A 15,928-nucleotide genomic window follows, 5' to 3' on the forward strand; every position below is an offset into this window, starting at 1 on the left:
GGGCCCCCCGCTCTGCCCCCGGCCCGGTCCCGGCCCCACAGCATCCTCCCGGCCCGGCCGTAGCCCTCCACAGGCTGCATCCCCCCGGCCCGGCCGCATCCCCTCCCGGGCTCCTTCCTCCCCATCCGGCGGCATCCCACCGGCCTGCCTGCATCCCCCCCACCGGGCTGCACACCCCCCGGCCCGGCTGCATCCGCTCCCTGGGCTCCTGCCTCCTCACCGGGCTGCATCCCCTCCAGCCCACCTGCATCCCTCCCACCAGGCAGCATCCCCCCGTCCCGCCTGCATCCTTTCCCCCCGTACTCCAACCCCCCGAGCAGTCTGCATCACCTCGGCCGGGCTCCAGCCGCTCACCGGGAGGCAGGCCGTCATCCTCCTCATCCTCGGTGCCTCCGCCGTGGCGATGCAGCGTCTGCCCAAACCCTCCAGCCTTGCCTGGCAGTGGGGAGGTCCCCGGCGGGAAGGGGAAGCTTCACTGAGCCACGGCCTCGGTGCTGCGGGGGGTGAAGGCAGCCGGGCCATGCCAAGGGGAGCCCTGGCCGGATTTATTTATGTTTCATAGATGGGAAAAATATGTATAAGTGAAGCTGCTGCACGGGGCCCTGTCTGTGGTAGTCCCATAGGAAGAGGTTCCCCTTGGAGTGTGCCGGGACCTGGCTGGGGATGGGTTTGGGGTTCAACAGGAGGTTGGCAGGCTGGGACGGGCTGGGCAGTCTGGGGTGCCCAGGGGTGAGGCGGCAGAGTTGGGAGAAGTTTGTATGTAACAGTGCCATGACCCCGGGGAGATGCCGGTGGGCCGTGGAAGTGGCTGACACGGAGTTGGGACTGTGGGTGGGGGGATTTTGGAGCTCAACCCCGCTCAGGCCTTTTGGCTGGTGCTTTCTAATCTGGCTGCTCTCACCAAGAACCCAAATGCGGTGGCACAGCGGTTCCTGGGCTCGGCCGCACAGGACCCTGCCGGGGTCCCACAGCCCCTCTGCAGGACGGTTTTCAGCTCTGGACCACGACTGAAACACCCCACGCTGCTGCTTTGCCCCCCAAACTCCCAATCACCATGGGAGTGAGCGGGGCATCGCTCTGCCGCTGCTGTGCCCCTCGCGGGGAGGTCCCCGGGGTTGGGATGCAGCTCCCCGGTCGGCATCCCAGGCACTGACTTGCGCCACGTTCCCGCACGGATCCTGCCGTTGCCTCTCCTTGCTCCGAGCCCTGTCCCATCCCACCGCTCTGCGTGAGGGGCTGCGGCTCAGCCTGGAGCTGTTGGTCCACGCGTGGCCCCAGAGCAACCTTGGAAGAGGGACAGTGAAGTGTCCATGAAGCAGCAGTGGTTTTGGGGTGCATGGGAGACTTTTTGGGGGGCAGACAGGCTCCGAGGCCCCTCAGAGGTGCGGGATTACAGAAGTTTATCCCACATGGAGTGACGCTCTTGTTAGGATTGACGCAGCTGAGGAATTGCCACCTCCCTGCCGTGGACAGGACCGAGCAGAGCTGAAGAGTGTGGTGAAGCCATCCTGGTGGGGATGCTCCTTCCCCGCATCCTGTGACGGTGCGTGGGTGAAGCACACCCTGGTGTTGCTGGGACAGCTCAGCCCAGGCCGACTGGAGGGTTTGGGGGTGTCTGGGGGGATGCCACCCCACAAATCCTTTGTGCTCAGAGGGAAGCATCTCTCCAGCCGCTATGGATCATGCTGCACCTGCCGCGGGTAGCCCTGGCGTCACTTTCCCTAAAACACCCCCAAACCTGGGTGCCTGCAACGTGTGTCAGCCATGGGCATCCCTGCCAACACTCACCCATTGCTTTTCACACAGAAACGGGGTGATTCCCAGGAGGGGAGTGAATCCAGGGCCAGATTCCTGATGCCGGCACATTGGTGTGGGTCTGGACCGGCTCCTGGCAGTGTTGTCCTGGGTTGCCGCCAGCGTAAGCAGGAGCTGAGCTTGGCCCTGAGTCCCTGCCGCCACCGCCGCGTCCCAAGGACGTGACGCAGACGCGGAGGCTCTGCTCAGCACTTCTCCCCATCTGGCGGCCGCAGGGCTGGGCCAGGCACTGGCGAGGCGAAGGGGACAGTGGCCGGGGACAAGTGGGCTGGGAGGTTATCTTGCCACAAGCACCCTAGGGAGACTTTGCATCAGCGTGAGCCTGGAATAAAATGTGTGAATCCATGTTTTTTTGGTTAATCCTCATATACTAAACCCTGATTTTGCTGGATTAATAGAAGTTTATCCTTTTTTTTTTTTTTTTTTTTAAATCACCTTAAGGTTCACGCAAGTCACCATCCTTCATGTGCTGTGGTTGTGCAGGGAGCTGGTAAAAGCATCCCGCGATGCAGCATCCTTCCTTTGGGATGGGTACCACTGGCTGCAGCCCGGCTTCAGTGCAGTCCTCAGGGCTGGGAGGCTTTTAGGTCTTGCTTGTACTTTGGGACAGGCTCCAGCAGAAACCAAGGCAGTGTCTGGGACTAAAACGCCAACTGACATTGCCCACGGTGGGAGTTGGGGCCAGTTTGCTTCCGATGGGGCAGCAGATCTGAGGCTGAGCATCATTGGAGCAGGAAGGTGGGAGCCAAGCAGCTGCTCCCATTAGCCCCGTCCAGTCCTGCAAGGGTCGAAGGGCTTTATTCCCTGTCTGAGCATGGCAGTTGGGCTTTGAATCTCTAAATCTGGGTTTTGAGATGTAAATACAGAAGAGGAGCACTGCCTCCTGCCTGTTTGCTGGAGGTCTGGGGGTGGCACAGAGTGAAAACAAAAAGGAAAAGTTGCTCAGCGCTGGGTGATTTTTCTGGCTGTCCTGCAGCACCTTGCTTTCTGTGCTGGGGTTACTCCACCTGGTTTCCAGCCTGGATCATGTCTCCCCAAAACCAGAAAGTGGCTCCAAGGATTACCCTGGGATTGGCAGTTCCCTCTCCCCAGGCTGCTGTGCTCCCGCTGGGAATGGGGATCCCTCCTGGGATCCTTCTGGCTTCTGCACACACACGTAGGTGCGAGTGGGAAGAGGCACCCAGGGAAGAGCTGTGGCCGTTTCCAAACTTGCACTGGCTGTGACCAAAGGAGACGCTGCCACAACACTGGGATATTTGCTACCTGAGCATGTGAATTCTCTGGAGTCTAATACCGTGGGAGAGCACAGCACTTATCCCTGGGCTGTATCCTCCTGGAGAGCCAGGCGTCTTCAGGACACTGGCTTGAACCATTTCGGCCCCTGTACTCTTGTCTCAAAAGTAAGCCCCGGGGACCATTTAGCAGCGCTTGAAATAAATGATGTGCAGAGCCAGAGATGGCATGTGAGCCTAGCAGGGCCTTGAAAGAGCCCTGGGAGGGAAAATATAACTGTGGCGAGGTATTCCCCAGCGTGAGACTGCTCCAGGTGTCTCTGGAATAACAAGCCCCTTGGTAGGAGTCAGGGAAGAGTCGCTCTGGTCTGTGGGAAGGCAGCCGCTCTGGCCTGCTGCTGCACCGGGGATACTTGAGGGTGTAGAGCAACCTCTTCGCTTCACAGCACGAAGGCATCCGACAGGCATGTGCTGATCCCGCTGTGCTGAGGGGGACGGGCATCCCGGCCGACAGGGTCCCTCTGGACGGCTCACCGGGCGTTGGCAGTGCACGGCCTGCCTCTGCGAGGTTAATTAACTTTCACCTCGTGCTCCCGCAGGTGGATTTTCCACCGCCTCTCCCTGGTCTCCAGGCAGGGCTCCGTGCTGTCTCCAGCCTGGCTGACGTCAGGGAGGGCGCAGGGTGCCGCGCCGGGGGGGTGCAGCCGCCTCCTGCTCCTTGGAGACCGGCTGCTCTGCTCCCCGTGCCCGGTGCCTGCGCGGGGGGAGCCGCCACTTGCTGCCAAGATGGGTTTCAGGGTGAGCGCCTGCCGAGGGGAAATCCTGCTTGGGGTGGCGGGAGGAGGCTGGAAATCCCCATCGGGGTGAGGGGGGGAGAGAAGTGGGCAGGGTTTGCAGGGGGGCAGAGGAGGCTCCAGCCCTGGGTGACCCTGGCCCTTTGTCTTGCTGGGGTCACCCAAGGTCCCAGGGGAGTGATGTGGAGTGGGGACATCCCTCCTCTGCCTGCACCCATCGCCACGGGCAGCAGAGACCTGCTGGGGTTTTGTTTTCCAGTGAAAGGTCTCTGCCTTGGGAGGAGTTTGGGGAGTCATGGGCCCCCCGCTGTGGCCAAGGGGAAGGGGCTGCTTGTGCTTTACCCCCCTTTTGTCAGAGCATTGCACCCTCCTTTACCCCCTTGCAGTGCTGGAGGGGGCAGAGGTGCTTGAAAGGGTGTGAAAACTGAGCACCAGCTCCAGGTGTGTGTGTCCCCTGGTGTGTGTGACCCACGCAGGTGTGTGGGTGCCCCACAGCCCCGGTCCCCCTGGCAGCATCCCCAGCTGGACCAGCAGTATGTCCCCCAAAGCGCAAGCACCCTCCATGCTCTTGGGAGTCTGACCCATCTGCTTGCACACCCACAGCACCCCAGGGTGTCCCCCTGCCCTTTTCCAGAGGGGGAAACTGAGGCACAGAAGAGCCAAGAGGGGCTGTGTCACAGCAGGAACGCGAAGCAGGATTTGCCCTATGCAGCAGAGCAGCATTTCGCACTTTTGCAAAATCTCCATCCCGCGCAGGGAGGGCTGAGCAGCGGCTCAGGGGGAGCGAGAGCATCTCCTCAGCCGTGCGATGGGGCTTTCCCTGTGGCACGGGACTGTCTCGATTGCTTCCCTTTCCAGCCCCGCTGGTGAAACTTTCAGTAAACAAGAAGTGCTTTTGGATTTCACAGAGGTTTGCTGGGCTTGTTTTCCCCTGTGGGCCAGAGCGTCAGCCCACGCTGGGGCACGAGGGTCCCATCTGGGTCCTTGATGTCCCCTCCAGTCTCTCAAGGCTGGGTGGGGTGAATTTTCCCCACCTGGAGCCTGGAAATTAAAGTATCTCTCTCCACTTCTCCCATCCTTGCCTTGATCCCAGCTCCCAGTACGTCTCTGCATGGTGGTGGTGGGGGCTGCCCAGGGCTCTGTCCCCATTCCAGCCTTGGGTCCTGCCATGGCTGCCAGCCTGGGGTGGGCAGGGGAACAGATGAAGGCAGGCTGGTGGGAATGGAGGGGAGTTTTTAGGAAGGTTTTTGCTGTTGTTTTGCTGCAGTAGTGTGTCGGGAAGGTTTTTTTTGGGGGGGGCAGGTGCTTTCTCTGTGTGCATTCAAGGTGTCTGCTATTTCCCCTCCAAGGGTCTGGGGTGTATTTAGGATGTGTGATCGGGGCTGACCCCAAAACCGTTTGATGGTTTGTGTTAGGAGAGTGTTTTTTCTTAACAGACGTGGTAGCTGGTCAGGGTGCTGCTGAGCCTAGCCAGCCCCGCGGGGCTACTGCACATCCTTGGCCTTTTGCTTTGCTGTCCCCAGCTCTTTTGGGTATTAATTTTCAGTAATTAATCTCTGTGGCCATTAGCCAGGTCATGGCTCTGGAGAGGCTGCCTGGTTGGGGTGTCTGGCTCCTGGCAGAGCTGTCACCCCCTCGTGTGGTGCTGGTGGGACATCGCTGTGGGGACTCACTGCAAGGAGATGGGGACCACCAGCCTCTCCCGTGCCTGTGCTACCTGCTCCCCCCGCCGCAGGCAGCAAGAAGGGGGCTGGTTTTGTCTGTTTTGCACCTTTCTGGGTGCACCCACCTCTCCCAACCATGATGGGTGGGCACAGGGGGGCTGATTTTCACCCCTTTGCTCACATGCATCTTGTCATACCAAGCCCTGTGGCCATCCCTGCTGGGTACCACTGAGAGAAGGGACCAGGAGAGATGGGGAAACTCTCCCAAACACCACGATGCTGTGATAGGATTTCTCCCCTTGTCTCTCTATGCCAAACCATTGCATATTTTGCTCATCTATTTTTGGGGTGTGCGGGAGCTGGTGGCGGGCAGGGGCACAGCACCATCTAGTGCTTCTGGTGCTGGGGAATCACCCAGCTGGAAAAGCAGGAGCAGGAAATCCCAGCAGGTTCCAGCGAGCTGGGCTCTGCTCTATATTTCTGAGAAAGGAGGCCAGTCACTCAGCGCCTTTATTTTGGGAGCTGTCAGGCTGTGGTTGCTAACGTGGCGTCTTTGGCCTCATGGTGGGAGGGCTTGGGGGGGATGGTCGGAGGATGGATGGGGCCATGGCTGAGCAAAGAGGGGTTGGTGGCTCCAGTTGTGGTGATGAGGAGTGGTGGGAGGAAGGAGCGCTGGGGCACACGTGGGCTGGTGGTGCGGGAATAAGGAACGAACGCCCACGTCTCAGCCTTGGCACTGTGCGATGCTGTGGCTGCTCCTGGTGGGGGATGCTCGAGGGGTCCCTTTGCACCGAGCTTGGGTGTAAGCGAGGGTAGCATGCCCTTTGGGTGCTGGGCGGTGCTGGGAGGGGGTGGAATCTGTGTTACTGTGTGCGAGGGGCAATGCTGCTGTGTCCCCTGTCCTCTCTCCTCATCCACCCACCGTGGGATTCCCAGTGTGGTGAGGGCTGTCCATCCCCTGAGCAAGACCTCAGCACTGAAGCACACTGGGTTGGGGATAAACGAACCAAGAAGTGTTGTTTTTGGGAGGGAAATGCCTCCCTTGGACACCCAGCTGGATGCCAAAGGGGCCCTTGGCTGCAAAAGTGTGGCAGCAGGTAACAGGGTGTTTTGAGGGCAGGAGGAGCTGTGTGTGCCCTACGGATGGGGCAGAGCCCAAGCTGCCTGCAGTCACTCCCCTCCATGTCCCCCTTCTGCCGTGGGGTGAGCTGAAGTGTCATGGCAGGGGGTCCCACGGAGCTTTCTCCTCTTCCAGAGCAAGCTGGTCAAGTATTTCAGCCGGCAGCTGTCCTGCAAGAGGAAGGTGGCCTTGCAGGAGCGCAATGCCAAGCTGGAGGGCTTCCCCCAGCTCCTGCACTGGTTCCGCATCGTCGACATCCGCAAGGAGGTGATGGAGGTAAGGGCTGGGCATTAACTGCTGCAGGTTTGTCTGCTGAGCCTCTCCGCTAGTGCTTTTCCCAGGGGACTGTGGGATCCTTGAGCAAAACTAGGCAAGGGGGCAGTTTTTTGTGAGATGGAGGCTGGTTTGAAGCCATGTGTTTTGGCCCTGGGACAGGCTGGAGGGGACAATGCTTACAGTGGGGAGCGGGGTGGGAGACCAGAGCAGAGGGACCAGGTTGTTTTACTGCATGGGACGATGCTGCAAACCCGTGGTGGGATGTGCCGGCACGGGCCACCCCACAGCTCTCCCTCCGCCCACCAGTGAGAACACCTCATCACTGTTCCCAGTGAAGGACATGGGTGCCAGGGGCGCTTCATGGGTGCTGCTCCCCACAGCGGGGGTCCCCCGTGTCCCCATCTCAGCGTGGTGGTGCCATGGCAGGTCATGGCATTCTGCCATGTCCTGGGCTCCTGCAGGTGATGGGTGGGGCAAGGGGGTGGCACATGGAGGTGCTCCCCTAACAGCCCCCCTGGGGAAGAGAAAAGTCTGTGCTGAAGCTGCCAGTCCCTGCATGTGCTCTGAGCAGGGGCAGGTTTACCTGGTGCCCCCAGATGTGCTGGTGCTGAGCTGGGTCTGGATATACATGAGACTGTGAAAAAAATTGAGATAAACCTGGGGCTCAAACTGTGTCTTCTGGGTTTTCATGTGGATTGAGATGGAAAATGAGTGATTTTTTGGGTCTGTGACCCAAACAGGGCAGCAAAAGGAAATGCCTTATCTGTGTGTGCCAAGGTGCTGGTTAGAGGATGCTCTGGGGTGGTTTATTCCTCTTGTCTCACTCCTGCCCCGTTTCCCCCTGTCAGGAAATCACCCCCGGTCAGCTGAGCCTGGAGGAGCTGCTGGACATGACCGACGACCAGGTCTGTGCGACCGTGGAGAAGTTCGGGGCCAACAGCGAGGAGTGTGCCCGCCTGAACGCCTCCCTCTCCTGCCTTCGCAGCGTGCACAAGTCCGGTGAGTCGGGCACCCTTGTCCCCTCGAGCTGGTCGAGGTGAGCGGCACTGTCCCACTGTGGTGACACCAGAGCGTGGCTTTAATGCATCAGAGGTGTTTGCAGGGTCTTCTCAGTGGGTCGCAGAGCTCCAGCACCCCTGGGGGTGGCCCGGTACCCACTGCCTGCAGGGGACATCTTTGCTCTGGTGCATCCCTGTGGCTCGGGAGCGTGCGGGGGGCTCACCTCTCTAGGACATGATGATTGTTGGTTCTCTGCAGGGAGGCTTCATCCGAGGAGGGTGCAGAGGTTCTTATGGGGTCCCCCTGACACCTTTTACTTGCAGGAGCACAGTCAGCAAACTCAGGAAAATCCCCTGAGACTTAGCAAGCTCCTACCACTCGGCATCACTTCCTGGCTGGCTGCAGAGCGAAGCCCCCGTGCCGAAGCCCCTTCCCAGGGCACGCACAAGCCCTGCTTCCCCTTCCCCTGGGGCGGGTGTCTGGGTGCGGGTGCTGGGGTGCGGGTGCTGAGCTGGCGGGTCCCCGGGCGGTGGCAGCATTGCTCCGTGCTGCAGAGGCGGCTGCACGGAGCAGAAGCTGCTCTGGCTTCATCTGAACTTTGCAGCCTGCGAGTGGAGCAGGGCCGGGGGCTGCAGCGGGGCCTGGGGTTGCCTGGGGAAGGGGCGAGCAATGTAGCAGGTGGCTGTGCAGGATCTGGCCCTCCTGGCACCTTGTCCCCGGCCAGCCGAGCCTTGCTAGATGATGCTGTCCTGGAGCTGAGGGCTCCCTTCCTGGGGCTGCTGCCGACAGGGTCTGGCCTGGGGGTGAGTTTGGGGTTCTTCTCTACACATGTGCCCCCCCCCAAAGGAGAGGCCCAGCTTCACCTCCCAATGTGTGATGGGAACCATATCCCACCAGCACAGCTCTTCCCCACTGCTGAACTCGTGTTTTGATGCTGGTTTGGGGGAGCACTGCCTGTGGTGGGGATGTTCCCTTTTAGAGCAGCTGGGGGAATGGTGAAACCCCATTTCAAAGTCTATATCCCCCACTGACCCCTTCCCAAGGGCTCCCCTCCTGGTCCTAGCCTGGGGTGATGGTAGTGGGCCGGTTTAGCTGTGGTCCCTGGTGGGAGCTCTGGTCTGGCAACGTGTCTGGCTGTGACCCTTCTGTAGGAGAACCCCAGTCCTGCCCAACCCCCGAGGTTTGGGGACCCCAGACACCTCTGCCCAGCTCCCGTCCCCTCTCGAGGGGCTCCTCCAGCATAGCTGTGTCCCAGGGGCTGGCGGGATGGAGGATGAGCCCTGCTGGGGTGTAGCTGCTGGGTTTTCAGCTGGGCTTTGCAGGTTCAGAGCTGCCCCGGGGGACAGGGCTGTTGGTGAGGAGGGTGCTGTGATGTGGCTTCACCAAAAAGCAGCTCTCAGGGACCAGCAGTGTCCCTGCATTACTGTCTCTTGGCATGACATGTCCCAGGGGACAGGAGGGGTCTCAGCCATGTCCCCCCGCCGTGGTTACTGCGGTTTCTTTGGGCTTCCTGCGTGGCGTGGCACAGCGTGGCAGGGCCAGTCCGTGCCGGGGGGAGGCAGCCGAGGGCCCCACCACCGCATGCTGGTGCGAGCACCCACTGCCACCCCTGCGCCAGAGCAGCGAGGTGGGGATGGCTGAACCCAGTCTGACATTTCCTGCAGACCACGAGTCCTCTGTGCTCTCTAACTCCCTAAATCCAGCTCCTGCCCTCCTTCCCTTTGGCATTTTCACTAAGTCTCTCCGCTATTTGAGGAAGGGCATCGATGCCTCCCTCAGAGCCTGGGGGAGGCTCTCAGCCTGCTCTTTGTTTAAACACCTTTGACTTTTAAAGACCTTTGCAAACAAATACTGCTTTACTGGCCGTGCTGGCTCAGCCAAGCCCCTGCATCCCCACTCCTGCCCCTCTGCTTGCTTGGCCAAGGGGATTCCTCCACTTCCCAGTGGGACCTGTGCTTTGGAAAATCCACATGAGCCTTTGGCTCAGCAGCTGCGGTGAGGATGCTAAAACATCTTCTGCCTCTCTGGTGGTTTCTGGCTGAGATTGTGGGGGGGTACCAGGGGGCTGCTGGATGCTCGCTGCTCGATTTGCTTTTTAATGGGGCAGGTGATGGGGCTGCCAGCCCTCCCAGTAGGATGTGGCTTGGTGGACCATTGGGTCCCTGCAGGAGGGAGTTTGCTGCTATCTGGGCACTGCGCGTTTGCCTTCCCCAGCGCTCCATTTAACCCCATCCATCATCGCGCCGCTCCCGGGGGGGCTGTGGGCTGGGCTGTGCGGCGGGGGCTGCTGTTTCATCCCTCCGGCATTGCAGAGATGCTGCAGTGGCCGTTCCTGCTCTGCCAGGGCTGGAGAATTGGGTTCCGCAGTGCAATGGTCCCTGACATTGGTGTCTGGCGTGGGTCCCTGCTGTGCCAGCACCACGCGTGCACACTGCCGGAGAAAATCCTGGGGACATTGTCCATTGGACGGCACAAACCTTGGGGACAGGGAGGGGACAGGCAGCTCGGGGCACTGCAGAGCCCCTGCCACAGTCCTAAGGGATGCAAGAGCTCCCTGGGCCGTGAAGGAGACCAAATCTCCCTGAATTTCTAGAGGGTTTGGGTGCAGAAAGCTCCACCCAGCTTGCCAGATGGTCTCCTTGTACCCCACTCAACACAGCTGCGTGTCTCCTGCCTCAGTAGTCCCCCCAATTTTGCCCCCTGGGAGTGGGGGAGCACAGCCCCTGCCCCTCTTCTGCAGGGGTGGAGAGGAGAGTGGTGGTACCTCTGGCTGGATCAGGGTGAGATGCTCACTAGCTGCCCCAGGCTGAGGTTGGGTGGTAGGAGCAGATCATCCCATCCAGCTGCTCAAGTTTGGGTCTGAGATGCACCAGGGTCCAGGCAGCGCATTTTGGTGGGCTGTGGCAATGGGGAATTGGCAGAACAATACTTCTGGTACCTTTGGCAATGTTCTCCTGTGCTGTTGGGGGCAGCTGGGACTGAGCAACTATGGGCTGTAGCTCTCCCATCTGGGGTGCACTAAGGCAATGCTGTGCTGCTTCCACCCATGCATCCGTGTATCCTTCCCTCCCTCGCTCCCTCCCTCAGCTGCATTTCAGCAGATGCTGACCTGCTGGCTGGCTCGACGTCTTGGTGACTGGCCACCAGCCTTGCCTCATCTGCAAGCTTGGGCAAGGAAGGTCTTCACCCACTTCGAGAGCCTCCCCTTAATGTCCTCTTGTCCCCTGGGGCTCCATCTGATGCACCACCAACCCTCCATCAAGTGTTCTTAAAATTCCCTGCTAGATGTGTTGCCTTGATCCTTGCAGCCCCCAGGACCCATGTTACACCTGTCTGGACCCCCCTGACTGGGTGCCTGGGAGCTTTGCATGGCCCCAAGGAGATGGCTGGGTGCTTAATGGTTGAGTGCTGCATGGCAGGGGTTGGAAAGCGTCCCGGGATGGCAGCGATGCTCTCTTGGGATGCAGTGCTGGGATCTCAAGTCCATTGGGTTATCGCAGCCCCTCCAGAAGGAACCCCAAATGTACCACGCTGTGAGTGATGTGGGCTTTTATCTGCATTTTATCTCCTTATAAAACAAGAGATGGTCCTAATCCAAAAATATAATTAATGAACAAGTTGCTGCCTCTTTAAAACATAATGTAATTTCTTTGCAAGTGTAGTAGTGGTCGATTTCTAGAAGCCGAGATTAGTATTAATAAAGCAGGAATGAGGTACAGTATTAACCTTTTCCATCAATCTTTATTTATTGAGTTGTTAATTAGAGACATCTAATTTCCCAGGCCAATTCTGCCTGGTCTTGGGGGTTGGGGAGGAGGCAGGGAGGAAGCAGGATGCTGTTTCATCCCTTAAACAGTGATGAATTTTGTCAGGATGGAGTTTGATGTCAGGGAAGGAGCCCCTTCCCAAACCAAGCATCCAAGGGGCAGCTCCAGCAGCAGGGAAAGCCCCAGGTCATCTTAGAAACCAAAAGTATGTTATATTTATCAAATATAGTGGCAACCCTATATTAAACACCTGCTTTATTTTGTTAACAAGTCAGTATTGGATTTTTCTCAGCTGCGAAACCTTACACTTGGCAGTGGTATTTTATTAGCAGCCAGGGCGTCAGTTTTGAACTCGAAGCGGGATTAATTTAATATTAAGTAAGAGCTGAGCGGGGCCGCTGTGGATTGAGGAGTTGATGGTGTGTGACTAGTGAGTTATGCATGGAGGTTATTAGCTGTCCTACAGGGAAAAATGATCCAAAGCTGAATATTTATGAGTTGTCCTGGCCCTGGGAGGGCTGCAGGTGGCTTGGGGACAGTGCAGGGTCAGACAGGGCGATGAGCAACAAAAAGAAAGCAGTGAGCATCCTCACTTGGGGCAAATTTGAAAGCTGTACTGGGCATGGTGTAAAGGTTTTCAGGGCCCGTCCCTCCTGGTGACTGGTGTCCCCAGGCCTGCAGGGCTGTCCCTCCAGCACGTGATGGGGCTGAAGCACTGGGGGGTGCTGGGGTTTATATTACCTCAGGGTGAGGGTGCGGTCGCTGGGGTGCTGGTGCTGGGAGAGGCAGCTGCAGCTGTGGAGGTTTCCCTCACTGTAAAGCAAGCTGAGAGCTTGCTCTGGTTTTGGGCACATCTCCATTTGGTCATCTGGATGCTGCCTTTGGGGAGGGAAAGAGCAATCACAGCACCCCCAAGTCAGGGTGCAGGGCTCCTTTGGATGGGACCTGCTGTCCCCAGCTCCCTAAGCAAATTATTCCCAGCATTTTGTTTTGGGAAATCAAAGCAAAACTTGCTATTTGTCTTTTGGAACTGGGGGAAAACAGCTTTTCTGGTGACATTTTGCCATCGCTCTACATCTCCCAATCCACAGGCTGCATCCCGACAGCGGGTGCTTCTCTCCACCTCCTCCCAGGAGTTTGTTTTCTTGTTGATTTTAGTAGAGTAGTTCAGAAAAAGCTTCTTCCCTAATTAAGTACAGTGGAGTGAAGGAGGCTGGGCTAAATGGGGAGGCAGCGACAGCACCAAGGGGATTAATAAAGCCAAATTTGGCCAAGGGGAGCATCTCTCCCTTTGTGCTTGGTGGCCAGGGCTTGGTGGCCCGCAGGGTTGAAGTGGTGGTGGGCGGCTGTAGCTGGTGCTCACTTCAATATGCAATTAATATTCCCTATCTAAACGAAACAGATAGTCATTTTATGAGCAAACAGGCAGCCTTGCAGCACCGTTGAGGAAGACAGAGCTTGGGGAAAACTGGGCAAAGAGGAGTTTGCTTTTGTGCAAGCTCTTCCCTTGCTTTTCCACCTGGGAATCGGCTCTGGCAGAGCAGCAACACCCAGGGGAGCCCCGGGAGGGAGTGAAATCTGAAAGCATTTAACACGCTTTGCAGAAAGAAGAGCTTGGGGATTTTTTTTTGTTATTTTTTTTCCTTTCAAGTGTGTTCTCGGTTTAAGCGTATCTCATCAAGTGGAGTGCCCGCTACCTGCAGCGTGCCTATAAGCTGTGTGTTGAAAATACATTTCCCCAGCTTATCCGGGGTATTTTTAGCCCTGACGCACCCACCAGCCCCATAATGGGTTATTTTTGCTCTCGAGTGCATCAGTCGTGTTACGACACAGCTGAGCGTTGAAGCGGACAGCAGCAAGGGGGGGACGTGGTGGCTAGGATGCCACGGCCAAGCTTTGGGTTGCAGGAAGCAGCCTTGGCTCTCCTTCTTCATTAGCTGCTGCTAATTACTGCTGGGGGTGGGAGCACGGGGATGCTGCCGGGCCTGCAGCATCCGGGCAGTTTTGAGTTATGTAAATTTATGCATGCAGAGCAACCAATGGAGGAGCACCTTGATTTGCATATATGCATGCTGATTTGCAAATCCCTGGGTGCGGGTTAATTAACTGGAGGGGTCAATGGCTTTCGGGAGAATTTAATTCCTGGCGCTGTGTCCTCCCTCACCTATGCCCGTGCAGGGCCACGGCTGCACCTTCCCCAGCCCCAGGCTGTGTGTGAAGCCAGGTGCCACCAGCCAGGGTGGCCTCAGGGACCAGTGGCCACCAGTAGCCGTGGGGACGAGGAGACGCCCGGCTACGTGGCACTGGGTTGGTCACCCAGCTCTGCAGGTGCCTGCGGGCAGGGTGGCCTTGCTGGGGGTGACGTGACCCTGTGCAGAGCTGCATTTTGGGGGGGGGTGACACACTCCAACTCGTCACCTGCTGTGTCCCCACTTGGGCTGGGCTGTTTTGGCGAGGGGAGGGCTCAGGTGTGTGCCCGTAGTGGCTTTGGAGATGCAGCTCCGCCCTGGCAGTTCCCTGCAGGCAGAGGCAAAGCTTTTCTAAGCAGGATTTTTTCTTAATTAATTAAAATATGAGGAAGGACATTAACTTTTTTATGAGCTTCTTTCTGGGTCTTTTTGTAGCAGCTGGAGAAGCAACTTAAAAGCAGATGAATAGGACTTGCTTTATTTTTTATTTTTATTTTCTGCTTTGGGAGAGTGATTCAGGAAAACTTGTCCCTCTTTTCCCCCGGAGCTTTTGTCAATCCAATCCTACAGCTTTCATTTCAAAAGCCTTTTCCTCCTTTACTTTTCTTCTGGAGCTTGAAATAAAATGTTCCCCTTGAAAAGGCTGGGGAATGAAGAGGCCAGGCAATTAATAATCAAAACGGGGATGGGGAAGGAGGGTTTTTAAAATAAAGAGATTATGGTTTTCATAGTGGAGGCGATCAAAAGGAGTCAGCAAAGGGACCTTAAATTGCGTCCATCACTTTGGCTCTGTGAAGTTGCTGCTGACAGCCCTTTACTCATCTCTGTGCCAGTGGAGATGAATAATTAGAAGCGGAGAGGAGCCCCACTTAATTACAGTCCTCTTCCTTTATGCAAATGGCACAACTGGGCAGCACAGGGAGCGGGGGGCAGGTTTGAAGGGGTGAGATGGGGTCATCAGCTTTAGCCAGGCAAGGGGTGTCCCATGCCCGTGCCACATTGTGGGGTGGTGGTGGGAAGCTGGGTGACAGTGGGGGAGACACATGGGGGCCTCATCAGGTGGGAAAACACACGGGCAAAGCACTTCTCTAACTCTTGCAAAGCACCTGCTTGGGTTTGCACATGGAGAAACTTCTTGCTGGTGTTTCAGAGGCAGGGGGATGCGGTGCCGGGGAGAGGACTGTGCAGTTTTTGCCGTGCTGCATGGCCGTGTCTGTGTGCTCTTCGCAGGCGGCAGCCTTTCCAAGCAGGATTGGACCATCCAGTGGCCCACGACAGAGCCGGGGAAGGAGAACAGCCCTGGGTGCCAGCTGGAGCCGGGGCAGTGGGGCAGGACACACCTCTCGCAGAGCCCCAAGGTCCAACCCAAGTGTGGGCAGCATCACTGCCACGCGGGCTCGCCCCACGGACCCATGTACACCCACGTGGACCGGCTGACCGTGGAGGGTCACCCGGGGCTGTGCCCACCCATGGAGTCTGGCCACCGCTCCCTGCCGCCCTCCCCACGCCAGCGACACGCTGCTCACACCCCTCCACGTACCCCCAACATCGTCACCACAATGACGCCGCCAGGCACGCCACCGGTACGACGGAGGAATAAACTGAAGCCCCCTGGGACGCCCCCGCCCTCGTCACGAAAACTGATCCATCTCATCCCTGGCTTCACTGCGCTGCACCGGAGCAAGTCCCACGAGTTCCAGCTGGGGCATCGCGTGGATGAGGCGCACACCCCCAAGTAAGTGGGTGCCCCAAGGTGCTGGCACACGGTGGGGTGATGAACCCCATCCCAGCTCCTTTGGAAAAGCGCTTTGGTCCCTAAATGTCAGGGCATGCTGTCTTTTTTTTGAACTTTGAGGTAGAAAAGCCCTTTGCTGCTCTAGCAGACAGCGGGGATGCTGCTGGGACAGGGTCTGATTTGCTCCCTGAGTCCTAACTTTGGGAGTGGGGACTGGATGGGGAGTACCGAGGGGCTGCTGCTTGCCAAAGCCCCCGCATGCCGGAGTGTGGCACAGGGGCGTTGGATGGTGGCATTCTGCAGCTGCAGCACGGGGATGCACAATCCGACCATGAAA

General features: G+C 58.0%; 1 protein-coding gene across 1 annotated transcript in view; it reads left to right on the forward strand.

The window, feature by feature from the left end:
* The window catches only part of KSR2 (kinase suppressor of ras 2), an 87,971-nt gene that overhangs the window by 2,635 nt on the left and 69,408 nt on the right, over positions 1 to 15,928 (forward strand). Inside the window, exons 2-4 of the mRNA XM_026859908.1 lie at positions 6,761 to 6,901; positions 7,750 to 7,900; positions 15,087 to 15,591. Of these exons, the coding sequence (XP_026715709.1) occupies positions 6,761 to 6,901; positions 7,750 to 7,900; positions 15,087 to 15,591 (797 nt within the window). The remainder of the gene's footprint in view (positions 1 to 6,760; positions 6,902 to 7,749; positions 7,901 to 15,086; positions 15,592 to 15,928) is intronic.

The sequence above is a fragment of the Athene cunicularia genome (genome assembly GCF_003259725.1).
Source record: "Athene cunicularia isolate RWA chromosome 15 unlocalized genomic scaffold, athCun1 chr15_part1, whole genome shotgun sequence".
In the NCBI taxonomy this organism is placed as follows: domain Eukaryota; kingdom Metazoa; phylum Chordata; class Aves; order Strigiformes; family Strigidae; genus Athene; species Athene cunicularia.